General features: G+C 47.2%; 1 protein-coding gene across 8 annotated transcripts in view; it reads right to left on the bottom strand.

Annotated features, from left to right (window-relative positions):
- The window catches only part of Znf185 (zinc finger protein 185 with LIM domain), a 71,512-nt gene that overhangs the window by 11,257 nt on the left and 40,099 nt on the right, over positions 1-20,156 (bottom strand). For 5 of the 8 annotated variants that reach the window (XM_038316176.1, XM_038316175.1, XM_038316182.1 and 2 more), the window contains 12 exons: positions 20,020-20,061; positions 18,982-19,056; positions 18,735-18,824; positions 18,105-18,191; positions 16,709-16,807; positions 15,946-16,044; positions 14,948-15,013; positions 9,976-10,170; positions 7,028-7,216; positions 4,897-5,001; positions 3,672-3,752; positions 1,732-1,803 (listed from right to left, as the gene is read on the bottom strand). In XM_038316176.1, coding sequence (XP_038172104.1) covers positions 1,732-1,803; positions 3,672-3,752; positions 4,897-5,001; positions 7,028-7,216; positions 9,976-10,170; positions 14,948-15,013; positions 15,946-16,044; positions 16,709-16,807; positions 18,105-18,191; positions 18,735-18,824; positions 18,982-19,056; positions 20,020-20,061 — 1,200 coding nt within the window. The remainder of the gene's footprint in view (positions 1-1,731; positions 1,804-3,671; positions 3,753-4,896; positions 5,002-7,027; positions 7,217-9,975; positions 10,171-14,947; positions 15,014-15,945; positions 16,045-16,708; positions 16,808-18,104; positions 18,192-18,734; positions 18,825-18,981; positions 19,057-20,019; positions 20,062-20,156) is intronic. The other 3 variants (XM_038316178.1, XM_038316180.1, XM_038316181.1) reach the window with 3 other exon arrangements.

Here is a 20,156-nt window from a genome sequence, read left to right as displayed (position 1 = left end):
GAGGAGCCCCAGTGAGAGCCAGAGGCCTCAAGCCAGACCAATCACTTGTGGCAATGGACGCCTGAAAGTAGAGATGAATGGACTAAAGGGTGAATTGTGTGATTCACTGAGCCACACTACAGCTTCCACAAGATTCTTTTCTTTTTCTTTGTTGTTGTTTTGTTTTGTTTCTTTGCTTTGTTTTGTTTGGTTTTTGGTTTTTCTTTGATATTTGGATTTGTTTTGGAGGGGTTGCAAGGGCAAAGGGTGAATGTGAGAGGATGGGGATATGAGTGGAATCAGAATGCATGATGTGAAATCCACAAAGAACCTATAAAAATTAAAAAAAAATAAAAGGAGTTGGAGCCTAGCAGGAGGTAAAGGGATCATTGTAGGTGCTTCCTTAGAAGAGAATGATTTAGTTCTTATAGGATCAGTTTGGTTCCTATGAGGATGTAATAAAGAAGCCTGACTTTCCTTTTCTCCAATATGCCACTCCTGTGTGTCTTCTAGTCTATGTGATGCCATCTTCTATGAGATCTCGAACCACAGCCAAATAGATATTACGTCCATGCCCTTGAATTTCAAAGACTGTGAACTAAATAAACCTAGATTCTATGTACTTGACCCCTAGTACCCTGTCCTTCATAAGGTGGGCATTTAGGTATTTACTTTGTATGTTAGTTTTTGAGAACGGGTCTCACTGTGTAGCCCTAGGTGCCCTGAAACTTGCTATATAGACCAAGCAGGCCTCAATTTCACAGAGATTCCCCTGCCTTTGCCTCCTGAATGCCAGTAGTAAAGGCATTCTCCCATGTCGAGCCTTGGGTATTTTGTTAAGCAGCATGTAACAAATAGACTATGAAGTCATCTGATGAGTGACTTATCAAATGATTTGTGATTGCTCAGGATTCAGTTATCTGGATTTTTCATCAAATATGATGGAGGGGACATCTGTAACCTTACCTCTTTACAAGCCTCTGTACTTGTTTGTATGGGTGAAGGGAGTACATTGGTAGGATCTGCTTCATCCCACTTTCTCCCCAGTCTAGCTGTGACTTCTGAGTGTAATCCGCAGTAAGACAGATCTCATAATAAGTGAGAATATTTTCCAAAGGTGAAATATTCATAACCTGTTAGTAGTCAAGCCCCAGGATTCATTTTTGGCTTTGCCAGTAGCTCCCTGAAACTGCCCCCATAACTTGAATAGATTTACTCTCTAATGTAGACTTTTTTCTTTCCTATTCCAAGAATTTAAAAATAGCCCTTATTTGTTCTATGATTGCTGTTATCTAGTGTGCTATGCTCCTGGTTCAGCTCCAGGCCACTGTGCACCCAAGAAGACCTTGTGTCTTCTTGAAGACAACTTTGTTTTCCCTACACAACAATCTCTTGTGTAGTTGTGTTTTCTTTTGGTAGCTGTCAGATGTGCAATTGAATCAAATGAATCATTAAGTTCTATTCTGAGGAGTCTATCCTGCTGTCAAGAGCCTCCTTGAGCTTTCTTTCAGACACTGAAATTTCCTTCCTCGGCAGCCTTTTGTGTCTACGTTTCATCAGGGTTTACAGGCTTCATTTGATGCAGACGTGGCGTCCTGACTAGGGTAGGACCACCTTAAGCAGTGTCCCACTGTGTGATCTACAAAAAGATCAAAAGTTTCAAAGTAGCAGAGAAAAGACCCATGTGAAGCTCTTCCTTAGTGCTCTCTCATCTAGGTAACTGGAAGACCTCTGTCGAGAAAGCAGACGTACCTTGCGGAGGGTGGAGTGCCTTCATGTGGGGGTTTCTTCTCTGGGTTCAGTGAGTCCTCAATGCTGCTGCTACTGCAGGGAGAGTGATGGAGAAGAGAGCACAACATGAGCCAGTGGGACCTTCAGTTCCTTTGACCAGCAGGAAAAAATATAGAGTTTCACTTCTTGTACATATGTGTGGGTTTTATATGGGAACTTCCAGGAGCCCAGACTCTGAGGAAATCAGAAACTAAATGTGCTGGCTAGTTTTATGTCAAGGTGATGCAAGCTAGAATCATTTGAGAAATGGGAACCTCAGTTGAGAAAATGTACCCATAAGATCAGGCTGTAGGAAAGTCTGGAGGGCATTTTCTCAATTGGTGATTGACATGGGAGGGTCCAGCCCTTTGTGGGTGGTGCCATCCCTGGGCTGGTGGTCTTGGAGAAAGCAGACTGAGCAAGTCATGGGCAGTAAGCCAGTAAGCAGCACCCTGCATGGCCTCTGCATCAACTCCTGCCTCCAGGTCCCTGTCCTGCTTTCTTCACTGGTGAACTGTGATGTGGAAGTGTAAGCAGAATAAACCCTTTTCTCCCCAGGTTGCTTTGGTCATGGTGCTTGGTCCCTACAATAACTCTGACAAGGGCAGAAATTGGTACCAGGATAGTGGGTATTGCTGTGACTAACCTGACCATGTTTTGGGGAAGACTGTGGAAGGACTGTGGAACCCTGGGTTAGAAAAGTCACTGAGTGTCCAAAGCTTGGTGGGCCATTCTGTGGGAGCGTGGACAATAAGAATGCTGAGAAGGGCACGGATAATGGAGGCCGGGCCTGGGAAGTTCCAGAGGGAAGTTTGAGAGCACATCCTTAATGACTCCTATAAGGGCTTTTGCATATTCTGAGTTGAGAATCTGTGGTTCTGGTTAGCTGGGCTGAAATATCAGTGGTGATTAGTAAGAAACCAGAAGTACTGAACTGAAACTTTGGTTTTGCTGAGGTACTTGATGCTAACCAGCTGCGGCTGAAGAAATCAGCTCCAAAAAGAGAGCTGCATTACTGAGGTGAAATCTGGTGGGAAGTGTTTCTTCTGAGTCAGCGCGCAGAAGCTGTGTTCCAGAAGAGGCCAAGGCTGTAACTCATGCTGGTAGCTGAATTTGGCAGTGTAAGAGTCACCCAGGTGCTACTGGATTTGAAGGCACGCAGGGGTAGGTCATGGAGAACAGCTAAGGCCTGGCACTGTGTGGCAGGGCTGCAGGCCCTGAAGAGAGCCCGGAGAGGCTGGTGGTGAAAGTGCAGCCCAGTTGCAGCTAGAGACTCTGGTACTTTTGGAGATTCCAGTACCATGAAATGAGCACCAAGGACAGCAGCAGCTGTAATGTGGAGCCAGCTAGAGCCTTGAAGTAATATATACATTTATTTATTTTATAGGCACCCACGGTTGAGACATTGGATTTTTAAAAAGTTTCAGTTTTAGAAGAGACTGGGTCTTTAAAAAGACTGAATTTTTAAAGACTGTGGGGCTTTTAAATTCTAGGATGTTTATAATATAATGTAGATATTAACATGTGATCTAGAGGATAGATAAGAAAGGAAAGGTTATGGCTTACTAGGGATAGGCTTGTACTTCGGGTTGACAAGGGATCAACCATGCTGGTTAGAGAGGTGGGTGGGTGGTGTCGCACTGAAAAGAGGAAGTACCTTCCTGCATGGCATCAGAAAGTGAGCAGACAAGGGGATCATGAAAGAGCATGGGGGCTAACAATGATTTTCTGTCACCTAATGAGAAAGAAAACCTGCAAACCCATAAATCATGCATTAGGAGGCATCTGCAGCACGCCTTCATTCACTGGATTACCTGGTAGCTACTCTCCGCTGAGTCCTGAATGAAGGAATGGGATGCAGGAATGAAGGCAGCATTGGGCCTGGTACAGGCTATGACAAAGCAGCTGACACTTGTTCTTACCTGCCATAGTGCGAAAACACCGGCTTTCCAGAAGACACATCTCTAGCATCCATGTACTCCTTCACGAAGAGAATCCCTTTGCTGTAGAAGGAATAGGACTTGTACTCGAAGATTCCAGGGGACTGGGCCTGGCCCAAAGAGGAGGGTCAGTGCCCTGCCCAGTTTGATGGAAATGCAGAAGCTCATGAGAAGGGTAGAGGGGCTAGGGGGCTCCACAAGCCAGGCTGCAAGGGTAGCCGCAGACAGAGGTGCCAGGCTGTTGATGCCATTGTACACGTGGCCTCAAATCTTAGCCCCTGGGTTCATTTTGTGTTTGGTTTGAGAGATGTAAAAGATGGCACACCCTCTTCCAGGGAAGCCTCGAGCCCTCAGCCCTCTCCCAGACTTGGGTGTTTCTGGCCCTCCACTTTCCTTTCCCTCTTCTGTGGCTGAGTCCCCTTCCACATTGCACCCACAATCAGAATGTTATCAGTGGCTGAGTGACAGACAGCTGGTTCTTTCCACTCAGCACCTTACCTGCAGCACTGACCTGCTACTTCGCATTTCCTTATCAATCATGTTCCTGGGACCTACAAGTCACCTTACTCTCTACTTTTGGGGAAGCCTTCCAAGCTTTGGAAACTAGTTCTGCTTTATGATGGTTCAGTGTGTCCCATTGTTTACCTGCAATTCCATGCTCCCGACCCCTGGCCTGATATCACCAGAGAACTGTTTCGGTATCTCAGCACATACCTCTCACTCAGCAGGCTACCTAGAATGGCATCCCTTCATCCCTTCTTGTAGATTAAAAGGAGAGAGGGGGGGAGAGAGGGAGAGAGAGAGGGAGGGAGGGAGAGAGAGAGAGAGACGGACCTGGCCTCCCTGGCTTTCATGGGTCTTCCCAGGCATGTCCCTCAGGGATGCTAGCAAGGCCCTGCAGATGGCAAAACCTTGCCACCGGCTGCATCTCCTAGTGTCCTATATGTAGCTTCTTGTTGAGATGCGGAGAAGGAAAGCATGCTACAGGACCATGTCCAATCCTACCAGTAGGTTTGGGAAGTATAAGGTTTATACTTGAGCAACTAAGAACTGTACTATATCTGCCCACTTGCTACTGGGATGCCGGGAGTTGGAGGAGACATCACAGAGTAAGCAACACAGAACAAAAGTGACATCCTTTACTTGCAAGGAGGTTATGGGGAACCTCCATGACTAAGAATATCACAGCTCAGTTGCCCCTTCTTACGTAGTTGAGCTGCAGTCCAGCTCACTTGACGCATCTGGCATACGCAGCTCTTCAGAAGCGGCAGCAACATTAACAGTGACTGCGAAGCTTGAAGGGCTCTGCAGCCTAGAAGAAATGGAGAAAAGAGTGAGCTTGGCTCTACTTTCTGAGTTAAATAGTGCTTTATGGACTAACCTCAAGTTTGCTACTTCAAGGCCTTTGAAAGCATGCCAGTGTTTGGGTAACAGTAGCTGCAAATCTTATTATTGCTCTTGAATGTTTCTCAGAGATTAGTGAATGGAGCCTCTCTCTATACAGACGAGAAAACCCAGGTAGGACGGGAAGAGACACTGCCTAAATCAAAATGATTCAGGGGAGAAACTTCTTTCAATCTCTACTGTGATTTCTGGACTGCAGCCTAGAACCTTGGCATCAGTAACGTATCCATCAGGCTACTGGGAATGTGGCAGCCAGGAGGGAGCAGCCAGGGAAAACAGTGTAGTGGTGCTAGTTCAGAAACCAGAAAAGACAATTTTTCTGTAGGATTAAATCCCTCACCCCACATCAAACTCCCTGGAGAACTGCAGGTCATGGGAAGAGAGCTGGACTCATGCATTAATGGGAAGGTAGGTCAGATGCACCTCATTCTGCAAGACACCTGTCACCTTGGCTGCAGCACATGGCCCTGGTCCTGGATGTCAGCACCTAGGTAGCTCTCGAGGCCTTTTTTTTGGCCAGCCCTTACTGACTCAGTATGCATATCATAGTGATTAACAGTGCAGGCTCTAGACTATTGACGGTGTGCATTTACATTCATGTTAGGACCCTTCATACTGAAACAGTAAGATTCAGGGGTTATGAGAGGCTGGGGAGAATAAAAGCACTTTCCACACAAATGTGATGACTGAATACACATAAAAATCTAGGCAATGTGGCAGTCACCTATAACCCAAACACTGGGGAAGTGGAAATAGGGGATCCCTGGGGCAAGGTGGCTAGCTATACTAACAGGAATTGGCAAGCTGCAGGTACAGCAAGAGACCCTGCCTCAATAAAAAGAATTATCAAAGATAACTGATGCCAATTTAGACCCACAAACACGCACCTGCACCCACCTTGTATGTACATATGCAAACACATGCACACACACACCACACGCATACCCATGCAAAACATTAATTAAGTGGAGAGAGATAAACACATCTGGGCTCATCCTCTGGCCTCCACATACCCATAGATGGGTAAGCATGCCTGTATACACTTTACACACATGCAATACAGACACACACACACACACACACACACACACACACACACACACACGCACACACATACAAAGGATGCCAACAGTAAAGAGACAAAATAAAAAGAAATAAAGGAGACTTCCCAGTATCAGCAATGTAAACAGCAAGAGGTCCCTCCTCCCCCTAACTTACAAGGCCTGTCCCTGGTCACCTTCCTCTATTCCCATCAAGCACAGGGCCCTTCTTTCAGGTCCTCTTTCCTCTTCACTCCCAGCTGCTACCGGCCTTTCCTGTTAACAACACTTTGCCTGACTGTCCCTGTCCTAGCACAGGAATTTTCCTAGGCGATTAACAGTGCAGGCTCTGGCCTCTGATTGTATCCTAATTCCTGTTTAGACTCTTGGAACTGAGAGACACGGGAAAGCAAAGGTGAGAACAAGACAGTGGGTCAGAATCATGTCGGAGGGCAGAATAGCCAGGACAGCCAGGAAAAAGAGAACAGACATACTAGACTTCAGAAAATAAAGTTTTTTTGTTTGTTTTGTTTTCCAATGAGAAAAAATATTGCATAAGCAATGTGGTGTAGCCAGGCCCTGCTTTTCTGAGGCCAGGAGTCAGAAAGCTCCCACTCTGACCATCTTGGTGGGGGTGGCAGCCTTTAATTACGGCAATACATTTCAACCACACCAGGTTCTGTATTTCTGAGACTTTACGACCCCATGAATGCAAAACCCCCCCATACCCTTAACCCCAAGCCCACATTTTCAGGCTTCAGTGGCTGCTGCACTGCAGCCCTGTTCTGACACACGATGCCACGACTCTTCAGGTCCTCGCTCCCTCTGCTTCCTGCTGCTCTCTAGCCCCCCAGGCCTGTGCCGTGGGTGCGGGTGGCCAGTGCAGGCTCTTACTTGGTATTTTCATTCACTTTGATTTGCTGCTTGGGTCCGCTGGGGCTGCTCTGTGGCTCTGGAGTGCTGGGATCTGCAAGTTCTTGAGTAGACACAGCTTGGTCCCCTTGGCCACCTTGAAGGACCTCAGATGTCTCCTGCCAGACATCACATATCTTGGGGGTCACATTTTCACAGGCAGCCGGAGTGCTGAGAAAGAATGAATACTGTATATATTATGCTGAGAGAAGCAGAAGCCTGACCTTGCTGGGTCTCTGGGGTCTGGCTATCACTTCCTGAGGGCATCGGGTAACCCATCTCACGAGCCAAGCAGACACCTAACTCTCAGAAAGCAGGCAGTATCAAAGTGGCAATCAGAGGAAAAGGTTTCGTTTCCATGGCTTCAGTCTTTACTAATTCTTCCATTTATTCAAACATTTACTTCTTGGTACCACACCCAAATCATCTTCATTTTCCCAGGCCCTCCAGTATTTTCCTTCAAATTTCTGGCCTAAATGGCTTCGTGTCTCCGTTGTGATGGTTAATCTTGACCACCTGCTTGATGGGGTTTAAAATCATCTAGAAGGCATTCCTTTGGGCAGATATATGGGGGGGTGTGTTCCTAGAGAGATTGACTCAAGGAAGTCAGGTTCTCCTTGAATTGGGGTGGCAGCATGAGTTGGGACCCTGAACCGAATAAAACAGTAAAAAGAAGGAGCAGAGCTGAGTGGCATTCAGCTTGGCTTCCTGACTGCACACGCAGTGTGAGCAGCCATCTCATGCCTTCTGACCATACCAGACTGTTTCCCTCAAGCTGGGAGTCCAAATCAATTGTCCTGTCTGGAAACTGCTCCTTGCAGGTGGCCACCGCAAGGAGAAAATCAATTAATGGAACTTTTTTTTTTCACTTCATGTCCTTGCTTAGGACTTTAGAAGAAAGGAAACTCAATCAGTATCTTTGTTTTTCTCATTTCGAGTTAAAAAAAAATAGAAATGGAGAGAAACACCTACTGATGAAGGTTGGGAGCCTACAAGTTTGGAACCAAAAGGCAGGCTCCCTTTATATCCGTGAACCACATAGATTTACCCATCAAGCTGATAGCGACAGCTATTCAGACAACTGGGAATTTTGTGGAAAAACAACAGACCTGTTCTGGAACACTCCCTTCATGTGTAATCTATAAGCTGACAAGTCTCGACACTCTAGACAGAGGTCACATCTTTACTCTACTCCAGCCTACTGGGCTGACTTGTCACCTGGAGCCCCTACAGGCACTTCAAAGTCAGCATGACCAATGACCTGAACATCACATCTGCACAGCAACTCCTTGTGCTTCCTCATTCTCAGCATCCACCCTGTCATCATAAACAGAAATCTGGGAGCATCCCTGGGCACTGCCTTTCTAGCACCATTGCTTTTAATTAAAGTCAGCATCACCTGGAGCCTTGTCAGTTCACCTGGGGCCTTGTCAGCTCACCTGGGGCCTTGTCAGCATCACCTGGAGCCTTGTCAGCTCACCTGCAGCCTGAGCCACAACCTCCGCATGGGTCTCCTGCCTTGTGTGCTGCGCATCTCCCTGACCTGACAACCCATGCAACTTATCTCCTACATGAAACCAAGTTGGTTGGCCCTTTGGCTCCTCGTGAGCAAGGGATTGCCTAGCCCCTCCCAATGCTTCTTGGCAGACCACCAATTAGTTTTCATTCCCTGTAGTGAATGCCTTCTCCAGCATGTCTATGGAGGAAGTTCTCCTTAGCCCTCAAACCCAGCTCCAACCTTAAGCTTCCTGGAAAGAAAGCCACACTACTAATGCCCATCCATCACCAAAGGAAAGGACAACAGAACCAATCACCTTCTCCTACATCTGTAGGTTGCACTTTTTAAAGCTTATTTTAAATTTTTTTGTTGTTTCTTCATTGTACCTGGTACTGTGTCACATAAGGATAATTTTTTAAAAAAATTTAATTTTAAAATTTAAAGCATTTTGTATACTGAGCACATTTCGCCTTTGTTCCCCTAGATGGTTTCCTTTCAATTTCATGTCATTGATTTTATGTATCTTAAAAAAAACAATCTAGGAACCATAAAAGAGAGAAAACATGATTATTTATCTTTCTGGGATTGGCTTACTATGATGACCTCCAGTTACACCCATTTTCCTGCAAGCGATGTAACTTTTTTTATGGCTAAAAAGAACTCCACTGTGCACACGGACCGCATGTTCTTTATCCACTTCTCTGTAGCTGGCTACCTAGGCTGCCTCAATCCCTTGGCTGTTCTGAATAGTAGGCTGCATGTTTTATCGCACTGAAGGAAGCCACCATTTGACATAAGTACGAAGTTGTTTAATCAATGTTCTTGCTCAACTGTACCTTCTGTCTCCCTGGTTCCAAGAGTCTTGACTTTTTTCTCAGTATCTCTCTCTTCTCTGAGGAATCCCTTGTTTTGCTCCTCATGACTGACTAACACTTTTGTTTGCACTCTGCATGTAATGGTCTGTGCGCATGCCCAGAGATATGTGGGCTGGCAGGCGAACAGCATTCTCAAGAGCCTGGCGTTCATAGTCACCTCTATCCCAGTCCCAGTCCCCCGTCAGTCATGCGGACACAGACATCAACACCAACATTCGTCTTCGCCCTTTCTCTCTCTTCCTCACAGTCTATGGAACTCATACTCTATGTCATACTTTGACACCACCCCTAGGACCCCAAACATGGACACTCTGGGAGACAGACTTCCCTCCTGCCTCATGCACTGGGAAATGGCCAGCCTTCTTGCAGTGATCACAGCCCCATTTCAGCTTCCTAATTCCAGGAAGTTGTCAGTGCTGTCTGAGAAAAGAAGCCAGGCAGTGGCTGGGCCAGTGTGTCACACAAAGGCCTGGACTGAGAGAAGCAGTTCCCTCCTACTGTGTGGCCATCACACACACCTTGGCCACAGGCATCAGGCGGCCAGGGTAAGATCTTACCTGCTGGCATGGGCCTCAGATGGGACGAGCTGACTGGGTGCACTGGAGTTGTTCCCCAGCTCCGGGGTGCTGGGATCTGCAGGCTGTTGAGGGGCTGCAGCTGGGTCTCCCTGGCCGCCTTTTGTAGTACCATCTGTCTCCTGACAGGCCTGGATGTTCATGGGAGCCATGTTCATCTCCCCATCAGCTGAGGGACTGAGGAAGAACAAGTATCATAGAGAGAGAGAGTCCCAGGGGACTGTTCCACCGCACTCTGGTTTCTCCCATGGCTGTTAGGATGGGATACTCTCATCTAAAGAGAGGAGCCAGGTACTGCTGCTCCCTTGTCACTAAAAGGGGATTGCCCCATGTGTCACAAACACAGTAATGCTATCCCTGAAGCTGGCAAGGTGGGAGTGCCTCCCTCAGTTTCCTGCATTGGCCCCACCCACCCACTGGCGCTGCACACTCCATGGCAGGGCCCACAGGAAAGCCAGCAGATGCCCTAAGATGGTGTTCCCCTCCTCCCACCCTCCCTTGTCTTCAAGCTCAGAGACTGGGACCCTAGTATCCCAGCATTCCCTCCTGAGTCCCTCCTAATTCCACTCTCCCACAAGAGAAGAACATGACCACTATCCCTGGAACACATCTGTGCACATCAAGGCCCATAGCAGGCAGGCTCTAAGCTGCTGTAACAAAAAGAATGAGTGGTAGCCATGATTTTCAGCCTCAGGTGAAGAGAAGCTAAAACCCCTCTGCAGCAAAAAGAAAGCAACTGTCACATCCAGCTCTATTGGGAAGAAGCAGTAGTAGAAACATGCTAAGCCACTGCAACTTCAGGAGCTGTAAACTTTATAGGTCATGAAAAAGAGCGAGCAGCCAGACACGCCCAGGAGGCCCTTCTGTGCAATATAGCATCCGGGAGGGGCTGTCTTAGTTTCCTGCTGAGCTGCTTGCAAGTCCGGTGGGCCAAGAGAAAATAGCAGCAAAGGAGGCCTTTGAAGGCCTTTGAAGCCTGCACAGAATCTGGTGCCTTAAGGCAGCCACTGCCAACTCCTGACCTAACTACACTCTGCATGGAAGACAAGGCCACTCTCTACATATGCCTGCTTCCACAGTGTGCTTCCACAGTGTAACCCACTGCTTGGCAACACTTGCTAGCAGTGAGACCCTCTCATGTAGGAGGCAAACTATAAACAACTCAGGCTAGAAGGAAAAAGGCAAGGCAGTATGTTATTAAATGACCGGAAAAATGGATAAAATAAACTGGCAGTGGGAAAGCGAGGTGAGTATCCTCGGATAGTTTCTCTATAACTACTTCATTTAGCTTGAAGGCTTTATAAAATGAGTATTTGATAGTATTTTTTGCCCCCCAAATGTCCTGAGTACTTTACATATGTAAACCCATTTAACTCTCTTTAAAGTCTATATAGTAGGAGCTATTTCCGTTATTGTTCCTGTAAGAGCTGAGCAACATGCCAAAGGTCCCAAAGCTTCAATCAGCTTCAGAATCCAAGCTCTCAGCCCACTATGCGCAATCAAATGAACACTGGGCAAAATCCCTCCAGCTTTTTACAGTTAAATTAATTCTATGACCTGGGCAAAGTTTTGCCCCGTGGCTGGTCCTGACCTCATGCTCCTCAATCAGTTTATCAAATGTACAGAGAACTGTGAAATCACACAGTAGAGTCCCTGTCCAGGAGAGAGAGGTCAGTCATGAATGACCTTGAGGTTCAGCCGGTACAGTAGTAATCCCTGCAAACAGCCCAGGTGAGGCCATCCACAAATTGGCCAGGGTAGCCAACCGCACCCCTCCCCCCGCCACGCAGAGATTTGTGTGTGGGGGATGGGATGGGCAACGTGCAACCAAGATCATTTGTGATCCTCCAGCGCCATCTTATGGCTGGTGCAGGAACTGCCGCAGGAGAAATCCTGTTGACGCTAGTCTCTGGAGCAGCCATTTCGCTGTCTCATTCCCCAGCTAGCTCGCGGCTGCAGGAAATGGCTGCGCGAGTAGGCGTATTCACACCCAAGCTCTGGCCAAGACACTGACACGCGGCGCATCATGCGCATGCGCACAGCCGCAGGCAGCGCACCAAATTGTAGACCTGCACAGTTGAAGTATGTATGCAGCAGTCTAGTTAGAATAGGTACAGGCGCAAGCGTTCTGTACCCGCGGTGCGTGTTTGCGGCAGTCTGATTGTACCTATGGTTCACTTTGACATTTTCAGTGTGTGTCCCTGAAGAGATGGTAATAGAGGAAGGCTTGTCAACCTTAATACAATGAACATTTTCGTCTGGCTAAAGCTAGTATGTGTGTTGAAAAGAATCAGGCACCATTTTCACTTGTTTAGAAGCACCCAGATTCCTATCCTTTAGAACCCACTCTTGGTTGTGGCATCCAAAAATACCTCGGCTTATTACGAGACCACGCAGGAAGGTAAGGAGTGGGCAGAGAAAACCTCTGATTAAGAATTGCTATCCTAGTAATTAAAGGCATGGTGGTGCACACCTTTAATCCCAGCACTTGGGAGGGAGGCAGAGGCAGGCGGATCTCTGTGAGTTCGAGGCCATCCTGGTCTACAGCGCAAGTTCCAGGACAGGCTCCACAGCTACAGAAAAACCGGTCTCAAAACACCAAAACCCAAAACAAAACAAAAGAGCTGTTACCCTTAGATTGGTTCTCAGTGTATACTGGAGAAGAGAGGAAATTGGTGATCTTAAGAAAAATACTCAGGAAATTAAACAAAAATCTCAGAGTGTTTGTTATTAACACTTTCCCAGGTGAGGGGCTGGAGAGCAGGTAAGAGCACTGTCTGCTCTTCTTCAATTGCCAGCACCCACATGCAGCTCAAATCATCTGTCTCTGGGAACCCACTGCCTTCTTCTAATGTCCACTGATACTGCATGCAGGTGGTGTGCAAACATGCATGCAGGCAAAACACCCATACACAAAAAATTATAATTTTTAAATGGAAAAACCCTAAGAGATTCTTAAGCACAGCCAGAGTTATGAAACCCTGCCATCAGGAACGTTTGCATTGATTTTTCAAACTGGTAAACAGCAAAGGAATGTACTGCTTAGAACCCGAACTCCACAATTGGTCAGATTTAGACTTTACTTCTAGTTCTGCTTATCACATGAGTGGACCCAAGTTTTCTTCCCTTTCAAATTGCATAATCAGAAATCTTTCTTGCTTGGGAAATGATAACACCAGATCAATACACAGTTGGAAGGTGACATTTCTGCTCCTGACATTGGGCTCCAACAAATCTCATCAACTAGCTTGCTGAAGTTTCTCTTAGGGTTTATCTTTAAGCCGTTTTATTAGGACTCAGTTCTGCCATAGGTATGGTTTTGGATAAGTCACAACCTTTCTGTTTGCTTCCCCATTTACCCATCTCACAGTTATTAGAACAACTTACAGCACATAAAGACAACATACTGTGACTATCATCAGCTAATACTTTCAGTGAGTGCTAATTGTCAGTGCAGTCTAAGAAAAGCAACATTGTATAACAAGGCTTGTGACTTCGAGGGACATTTACACTTTAGAGTAAAAAGACAACTGTAGTGTAATGTGAAAATCTAAACACCCATTCACCTTAAGTCCATAAGCCACAGCAGTCTCTTTGGATTAAAACCTGATTGATAAAGTCTTGTTATTAAACTAAACAAGGCCCTCACTCATTAGTCATCAGCTACTCTATGCTCTGGAACATGCGAGGCACATTTCTGCCACAGTTCTGGAGCTTCAGCTGTCCCTTCTTTCTAGGCTTGATTCTCTTTGTGCTCTTGAGCTACCACCCCCCTACACACAAACACAATCTTTTAACAAGCATCTCTGTTATATTCAGAGCACTGTGCTTCCAGAAGACATGGGGAGGGACCTAGGTTTCAAGCCTTTGCTCTTCATACAAACTAGGCATAAATCTGAAAGGTTCCATGGAAACAGAATAAAAGGCTGTGGCAGGAGAATGGATCATTGAGAAAGAGGCATCGAGATTAGCATAGCAAAGAAACCACTGTGAGAAGACAGGACCTCTTCACACACATCGCAGGCTGCATGTAATAAAATAGGATGAATGAGAAAAATTTCATGATTCAAATGTGTGAGTGTGTGGGCCTATGTAAATGACCCATAAAGGATCAAGATTCTCCTCATCCAAGGCTTTGGGGCTTCAGAACATTCCTAGATCTGGTCCACTTCCATTCTCTTTTCTCTATATGTGCACACACACACACACATACACAACATGTGTGTGCGTGTGCTTGTATGTGTGTTTGCCTGTGTACCTGCACATCTGAAGGTTAGAGGACCACTCCAGGTGTTACTCCTTAGTTACAGCATCACCTCCTTTGAGACAGGGTCTCTCACTGGCCTGGAGCCCACCAATTAGGCAAGACCAGCAAGACCCAGAGAGTCTCCTGTCTCCACTTCCCCGATGCTGGGATGCCAAGCGTTTTGTGTGAGTTCTGGAGGTGGAACACAGGTCTTAGTGCTTACAGTATAAGCACTTTGCCAGCTGAGCCATCCCCTCAGCTCCCCACTTCTCTTCTCAGGAATGATCTTCTCTTTCTTAATAAACTGTGTCTACTTCTACTTCTAGCTCCCTGGTTCTATTCTCATTGCTCGAGAGGCTGCCGGTTTCCACTCTCCACTAAGCTATCCCAAAGACCCCTCCTCTGTAGCACTGATTTGTTAGTGAGAGCTCATTGAAAGCAGGAGCACATCTTCATTGTCTGTGGCCCAAGTGCCACACCAACAGCGGAAGGAAAGTGACCTCGCTGGAGTAGAGAGTGCTTCACTGCAAGCAATGGTACGTAATGGAAGGTTTCCTGGCACATACAGGCCAAAAACTTCCAGCTGGATCTTCTGTCTCTTCATATATTTCAGGCCAGCTCACAGACATAGCTGGCTTCATCTTCCTAGCCAAAACGTGACAGCAACCCAAGCTGCTGGGTTTCTAGCACTGCCTGCTAATGCCTTACCCCATGGGTTCTGCTGCGCCATCGCTCTTCTTGTCGTTCACAAAAGAAATTATCATGGCGCCAGACCTGAGGGAAGAAAGCACAAAAGTCTGCTAAGGCTCAGAACGAGGAGACTGGGCCGATGGCTTCCCCTTTGCCTTCTCAGAGGAAAGGGAAGGACTGAGTATGTCAGTAAAGAAAGACTGCCCTGTCTTTGATTCCGCCAGTCACTGCCATTCCTAGTGCTGCCTGTCTGTCTCTCCCTGAGATTTCTTTCCCACAATCCTGCTGGTTGGGGCAGACTACAGTCTGTACAGGAGGGGTTCACCAAGAGTGGCTTCTCAGCCTCCTGATGCCCCCTTTTCCACAAGTCTCCACCACTACCCCAAGTTGGTTCATGTAGGTTGGTGCTGAAATTTCTGGGCCAACAAACTATATCTGATACCAGGCACCCACTGCAACTAGTTAAGTTAGTGAGAAAATGAACCTGCTGAGAGATCCAGTTGGGGAAGCAGCCAGAAGAGCATCCTCCCATGATCCTCCTGGGTAGACTTCAGGAGGTCATGCGTTTGGGCCAGCCCTCCAGCAGTTTCAGCTCTCTACAGACCAACCATAAGGTTGTTAGCACAGTTTGAAACTGTACTATTATTTTGCCAACATCTGTATAACTAGCCTTTGTCTCCGGGGATGATTCCTGAAATCACCCACTAAGAGTGGCTCATGACGCAGCCAGGGCTTCTCTCCTAGCTTCTTTCACTCGTCTACTTCTTTCAATGACTCTCACAACATTTGATCAGGAAAGAGTGTGAGGCAAACAAGAGGAATTTGAGAGTCAGTGATGGAGGTGTGGCCATGGCTAGACTGAAATGAAAGTAAATCCAAGAAGCAGAAAATCCAAGAGCAAAGGACGGGGAGTGCCGAAGAGAGGAGTCCCAATCCCGGCAGTGCAAGCAGTTTGGCTGCTTGAACCTGGTCTGTCACCAGGGATCTGTGACAACTGTCTCCCACTAGAATCTTACCCATTTTGCTCTGCGCCAGAGCCTGCTCCAGCCAAACCTTCTGGGGGGGCTTCTGGGGCTTCTGGTTCCTTGCTGCCACCATCCAACTGTGCAGCTGATCTGATATTGGAAGAGCAGCATTTGTTGACTTTGATCAGGTGCAACCTTGTGTAATTTCGATGTCTTGAGCATATGTCTCATGACTTGGGAGCAGAAGTCTTTGCTTAGCTCCCTAAACTGCTCTGATCAAGCCTAAGTGGACTCTTTCAGCAACAACTTCTGTTTCACTCAAATTTAATGGTCAAGGAACATGAACAGAAACAAAATGAGCTAGAAACTCAGGGGGAGGTAGCCACATTAGTGGCCAATGTTCACCAGAGCAAGAGACAGGGAACTTGGGTTGCTAGCAAGTCAGAGAGGGCAGACAGAAAAACTTCCCTTCCTCATCCATCTAAGGCCCCCTTCCCTCATTCTTAGGGTTCAGTCCACACTAGGGGTCTAGAGCTCCCAAATGAAAAGCGGGGGTGGGGGAGACTCGTGAGAGGGAGAGCCTGGTATGGAGTTGTGCTCCTCTGCAATTTGATACTTGGGGAAATACTAGTTTTGCTCTCTACAGGCCCACCCTCTCTCCCTCTCTACTTTTCCCTCTGCAGACAGGTAGCCATAGTCTAGTGCTGATCTTTATTTCAGCTGCTGACTTTGGATCCAGGCTCATGGAAGCCCTTTGGTTGCATGCACATGGGCTTTGTATTCTGGGGAAGGTCTATTCGCTGCAGTGAGTTACCTTTCCAAATCTGTGTTGCAATTCTTAAACTTAGCCTCACAAGCTGAATCTCTGTTGAAGTCTTCAGAGTGCGATACTTCATTGGTTTTGTGGGAAGGCCTGCAGAGGAAAGAAATGACTTAACTACTCCTCAACCACACACACTCTGATGCTTACCTCATCCTTAAGTGTTGCTTGTCTCTTAGGTGCTGAAAATTTGCTAATGATGGGCTGGCCAACTCACAAATCCTCATTATTATTCACTGTTATCGACTAGGGGCCAGACTCTATTCTTCCAACTTTCCACATGTTAATCCTCCACATCAGTTTCAAGACATGGGTAATATTGCCATCCATGCCCGTTTTCCAGATGAGCCACTTGATGCTCAGAAGGCCTGAGCTGTGTGCTCCAAGTTCCACAAGTAACAAGAAGAGCTGGAGCCCAGACATCTGCCCTGAAATTTCTAATCCTAATTCCTCATCAGGGAGCCGTGTTATCAAATCCAGGAGTCAGTCTCGGCATTACTCTGGGTCACCCACCAGTGGGTCTCTCCCTCAGACTTATAACTCTCTTTTCTCAACCCTGTGATACCCTCTGTTTCCCTGGTTACATATTTCTGGTATCCTTTCATCTTCTCCACCTTATCTGTCCTTTACCAGTTCATGTTCCAGTGTTCTTCCCTGTCCACATACTCCACCACCTGCTAGGCTACTCACACTCCTTTCCAAATGTCCCCAGGCAGGAGTGTGGAAGTCAGACAGAAAGAAAGGTGGCAGAGTGTTAGGTGACTGATGACGGAGCGCTGGGTAATACTGTCATCCATGCTTGTTTTCCAGATATTCCACCTGATGCTCAGGAGACCAGAGAGCTGTGCTCCCTCATCTGGGATCGTGCTGGCCTGTATCCTGGCTGCCCATCCCACTGCTTCTCCCAGGAAAGGAGCTTGAACCTTTGTGCTCCCTGATGGATGTGGCCCTTCACCCATCCTCTTCTTAAGCAGACCCAAAAACCCCAACCCAATGCCTTCTCTTGTAAACAAGACAATTAAAACCTAGGTTTTAATAAAGGGCTACACAGACCCAGTGTCCCCACCCAGTTCTGCTGGTCAGTCCCGTCACTTTCTGAGGACACTGGAGTACATGCTATGGTCAGCACTGTAGGTTGATCTTGTCAGAGTCAGTAGTTCTGACCCAGGGAGTTCCAGTCACCATTGGGTCTCAGGGCCAGGCCTTTGGCCTCACAAAAATCAAATACTCATTACATAATTATTGTTGAATAAAATATGGAGACACTGGTAGAGAACACAGGTTGACCACACCTCCTAGCTATCCCCACAGTGGCAGACCATGCCTCCTGCTTCCTACTCATCTTGAGAAAGGTGCAAAGGGAGGCAGGACAGCAATGGGGCCTCAGTACCTCAGGGCTTCCAGGTCTGGGGCCACCAGGCGGAGTCCTGCTCTGGGGGTCGTGATCTGCAAATGGATGATCTCCTCAGTTTTCAAACTGCGGGTCAAAGGAGAGACTGGAGAATTTCTAGGAGACAAGCTTCCTTTTTCCCTCTGTGTCAGCACCCAAGTGCATTCTCTGTCTGGTGCTTCGCTGCAGTGTGATACCCAGACCCATCTTCCCCACCTCTTTGCCCTCATCTGTTCTTTGTTTGAGTCTTCATGGCACTGTAGCTAAGTTCAAGCCACTGACTGTAGGCGGGTGAAAGGGTATTGCCAGTCTCCTACTCGGAGCTGACTCTAGGCCACTCTTAGAAAGTAAAAGGGCTTCTAGATAGGCATTTGAACAGATTTGTCTGGTAAGAAGAAGCTGTGAGATGGGCTTGAAGTAGAGATGAGGGTTTGACATGGCTAGGTTGACATTTTAGAAAGGCTACCAGGGAATGGGAGGCAGCAACCTGAAAGTGAGACAGGCAGAACTTAGATGACCTGGCACTGTCACCGCACTACTAGACCTTCCTAGGTTGCCAAACACAGCCAGTCAGACCAGAGGGAAACCATGTTACCAGTTCATAGCCCAGAGATGGTTCTTGAAACCCACCTGGGTTCCTGGCTTCCAGAGGGACTGGAAACACTTGTTATGCACCCAAGTCGAATTGCTTGAGACACTTGGGCTCTTCCTCCATTTACACTGGCAAAGAAGGCAGATGTGAGAAGTGCTGGAGACAACAGGCCTGTCCCCTAGGTAGGGTAAACTTCGCCAAGTTAAAGTACCAGGAGCAAGTATCACAATGGGAAGCTACTGATGCAGTGGCCTGCCTCTCACAGCTAAGGAGAGTGACTGTTACCTGCCAGAAACAGATCGTGCTAGAGCAGGGGGCTCCTGTTTTTTCTCGGGAGGTACATCCTCATCCACATCAACCCTGTGGGCAAGAAAAGTGGCCCCTGTGGTTTTCTCAGCTACCTTGGTGCTTTCACCGGTGTCTTAGCCACTCCAGCTCAGGGGGAGTGGGTAGGACATTACCATTGGGCTAGTTCCTGAAGCCTAGGGAACTTCATTTGGAAATAGGTTCTTAGGAGATGTAAAAAGGCTAAGATGAGGTCCTTCTAAATTAGGAGAGGCCCTGAATCCAATGGCAATGTCCTTCTGAGACTAAGGAAATCTGGACACAGATACAGAGTCAATGTGAATGAAGACGACATTAGCTTGGTGAGGCAAATACAATATGTCCCAATCCTTCCAACACCCCAATTTCAGAGTTCTGACCTCCACTTCTGGGGTTTTAAAGCATTCTACTCCATTATTGAGAGCTAAGAAGCACACACTATTCTCTGATACTTTGTGCTGCCGCTCCCTCAGCCTGCAGTGCTCACTGCTTTCTCGTCAGCTACTGTCACTCAACTGCACCCTATTTCCACTCTGCTTTTTGCACTGCCTAGGTATTGGCCGGAACACTTGGAATGCTGGTTCCTCATTGACTTTACACCTACAGCTTATTATGGATGCCACCTTATCTGAAAGGCCTTTGATGTCCACTCAACTATAGGTCCCAGTCCCTCAGATTCACCTTCATGTAAGTTTCTTCTCTATCTTCTATCCATCATTTTCCTCCAATAGAAATTGACCCTTGCTCACTCAGCTAGTAGTCTCCTGACAAAGCAATCACTCCCCTTTTCACCCTGTTTGCCTATAGGACCAATCCATGACATCAACTCCTAGGGAGTATCTCTTGGGGGTTCTGAGTAACAGGAGAGTACAGGGCAGGGCCAGAACAAAAGGACTCTTGCTGTGACTGGGGAGGACAACTCTCTTTGCTCCCTGACAGGAGGCTTGCTGCCTGTCTAGCATCTGGCTCCTGAGGCTTCCTTCCCTTGGTGATACTCACCTCTTTGCAATAAATGGGGCCTGCAGCTCCTGGGTAGGACTGCTAGAAAGGAAGCAGAGTGGCGACATGTTGGAAAAAGCTGAAGGACAGGTACCATCTTACAGCCTCTCCTGTTCCCAGTACCTCCTGCTTTTATT

This window comes from Arvicola amphibius, chromosome X (genome assembly GCF_903992535.2).
Source record: "Arvicola amphibius chromosome X, mArvAmp1.2, whole genome shotgun sequence".
Lineage (NCBI taxonomy): Eukaryota > Metazoa > Chordata > Mammalia > Rodentia > Cricetidae > Arvicola > Arvicola amphibius.
Note: the sequence above shows the minus strand (reverse complement) of the source record. Positions and strands in the feature narration are given on the sequence as shown.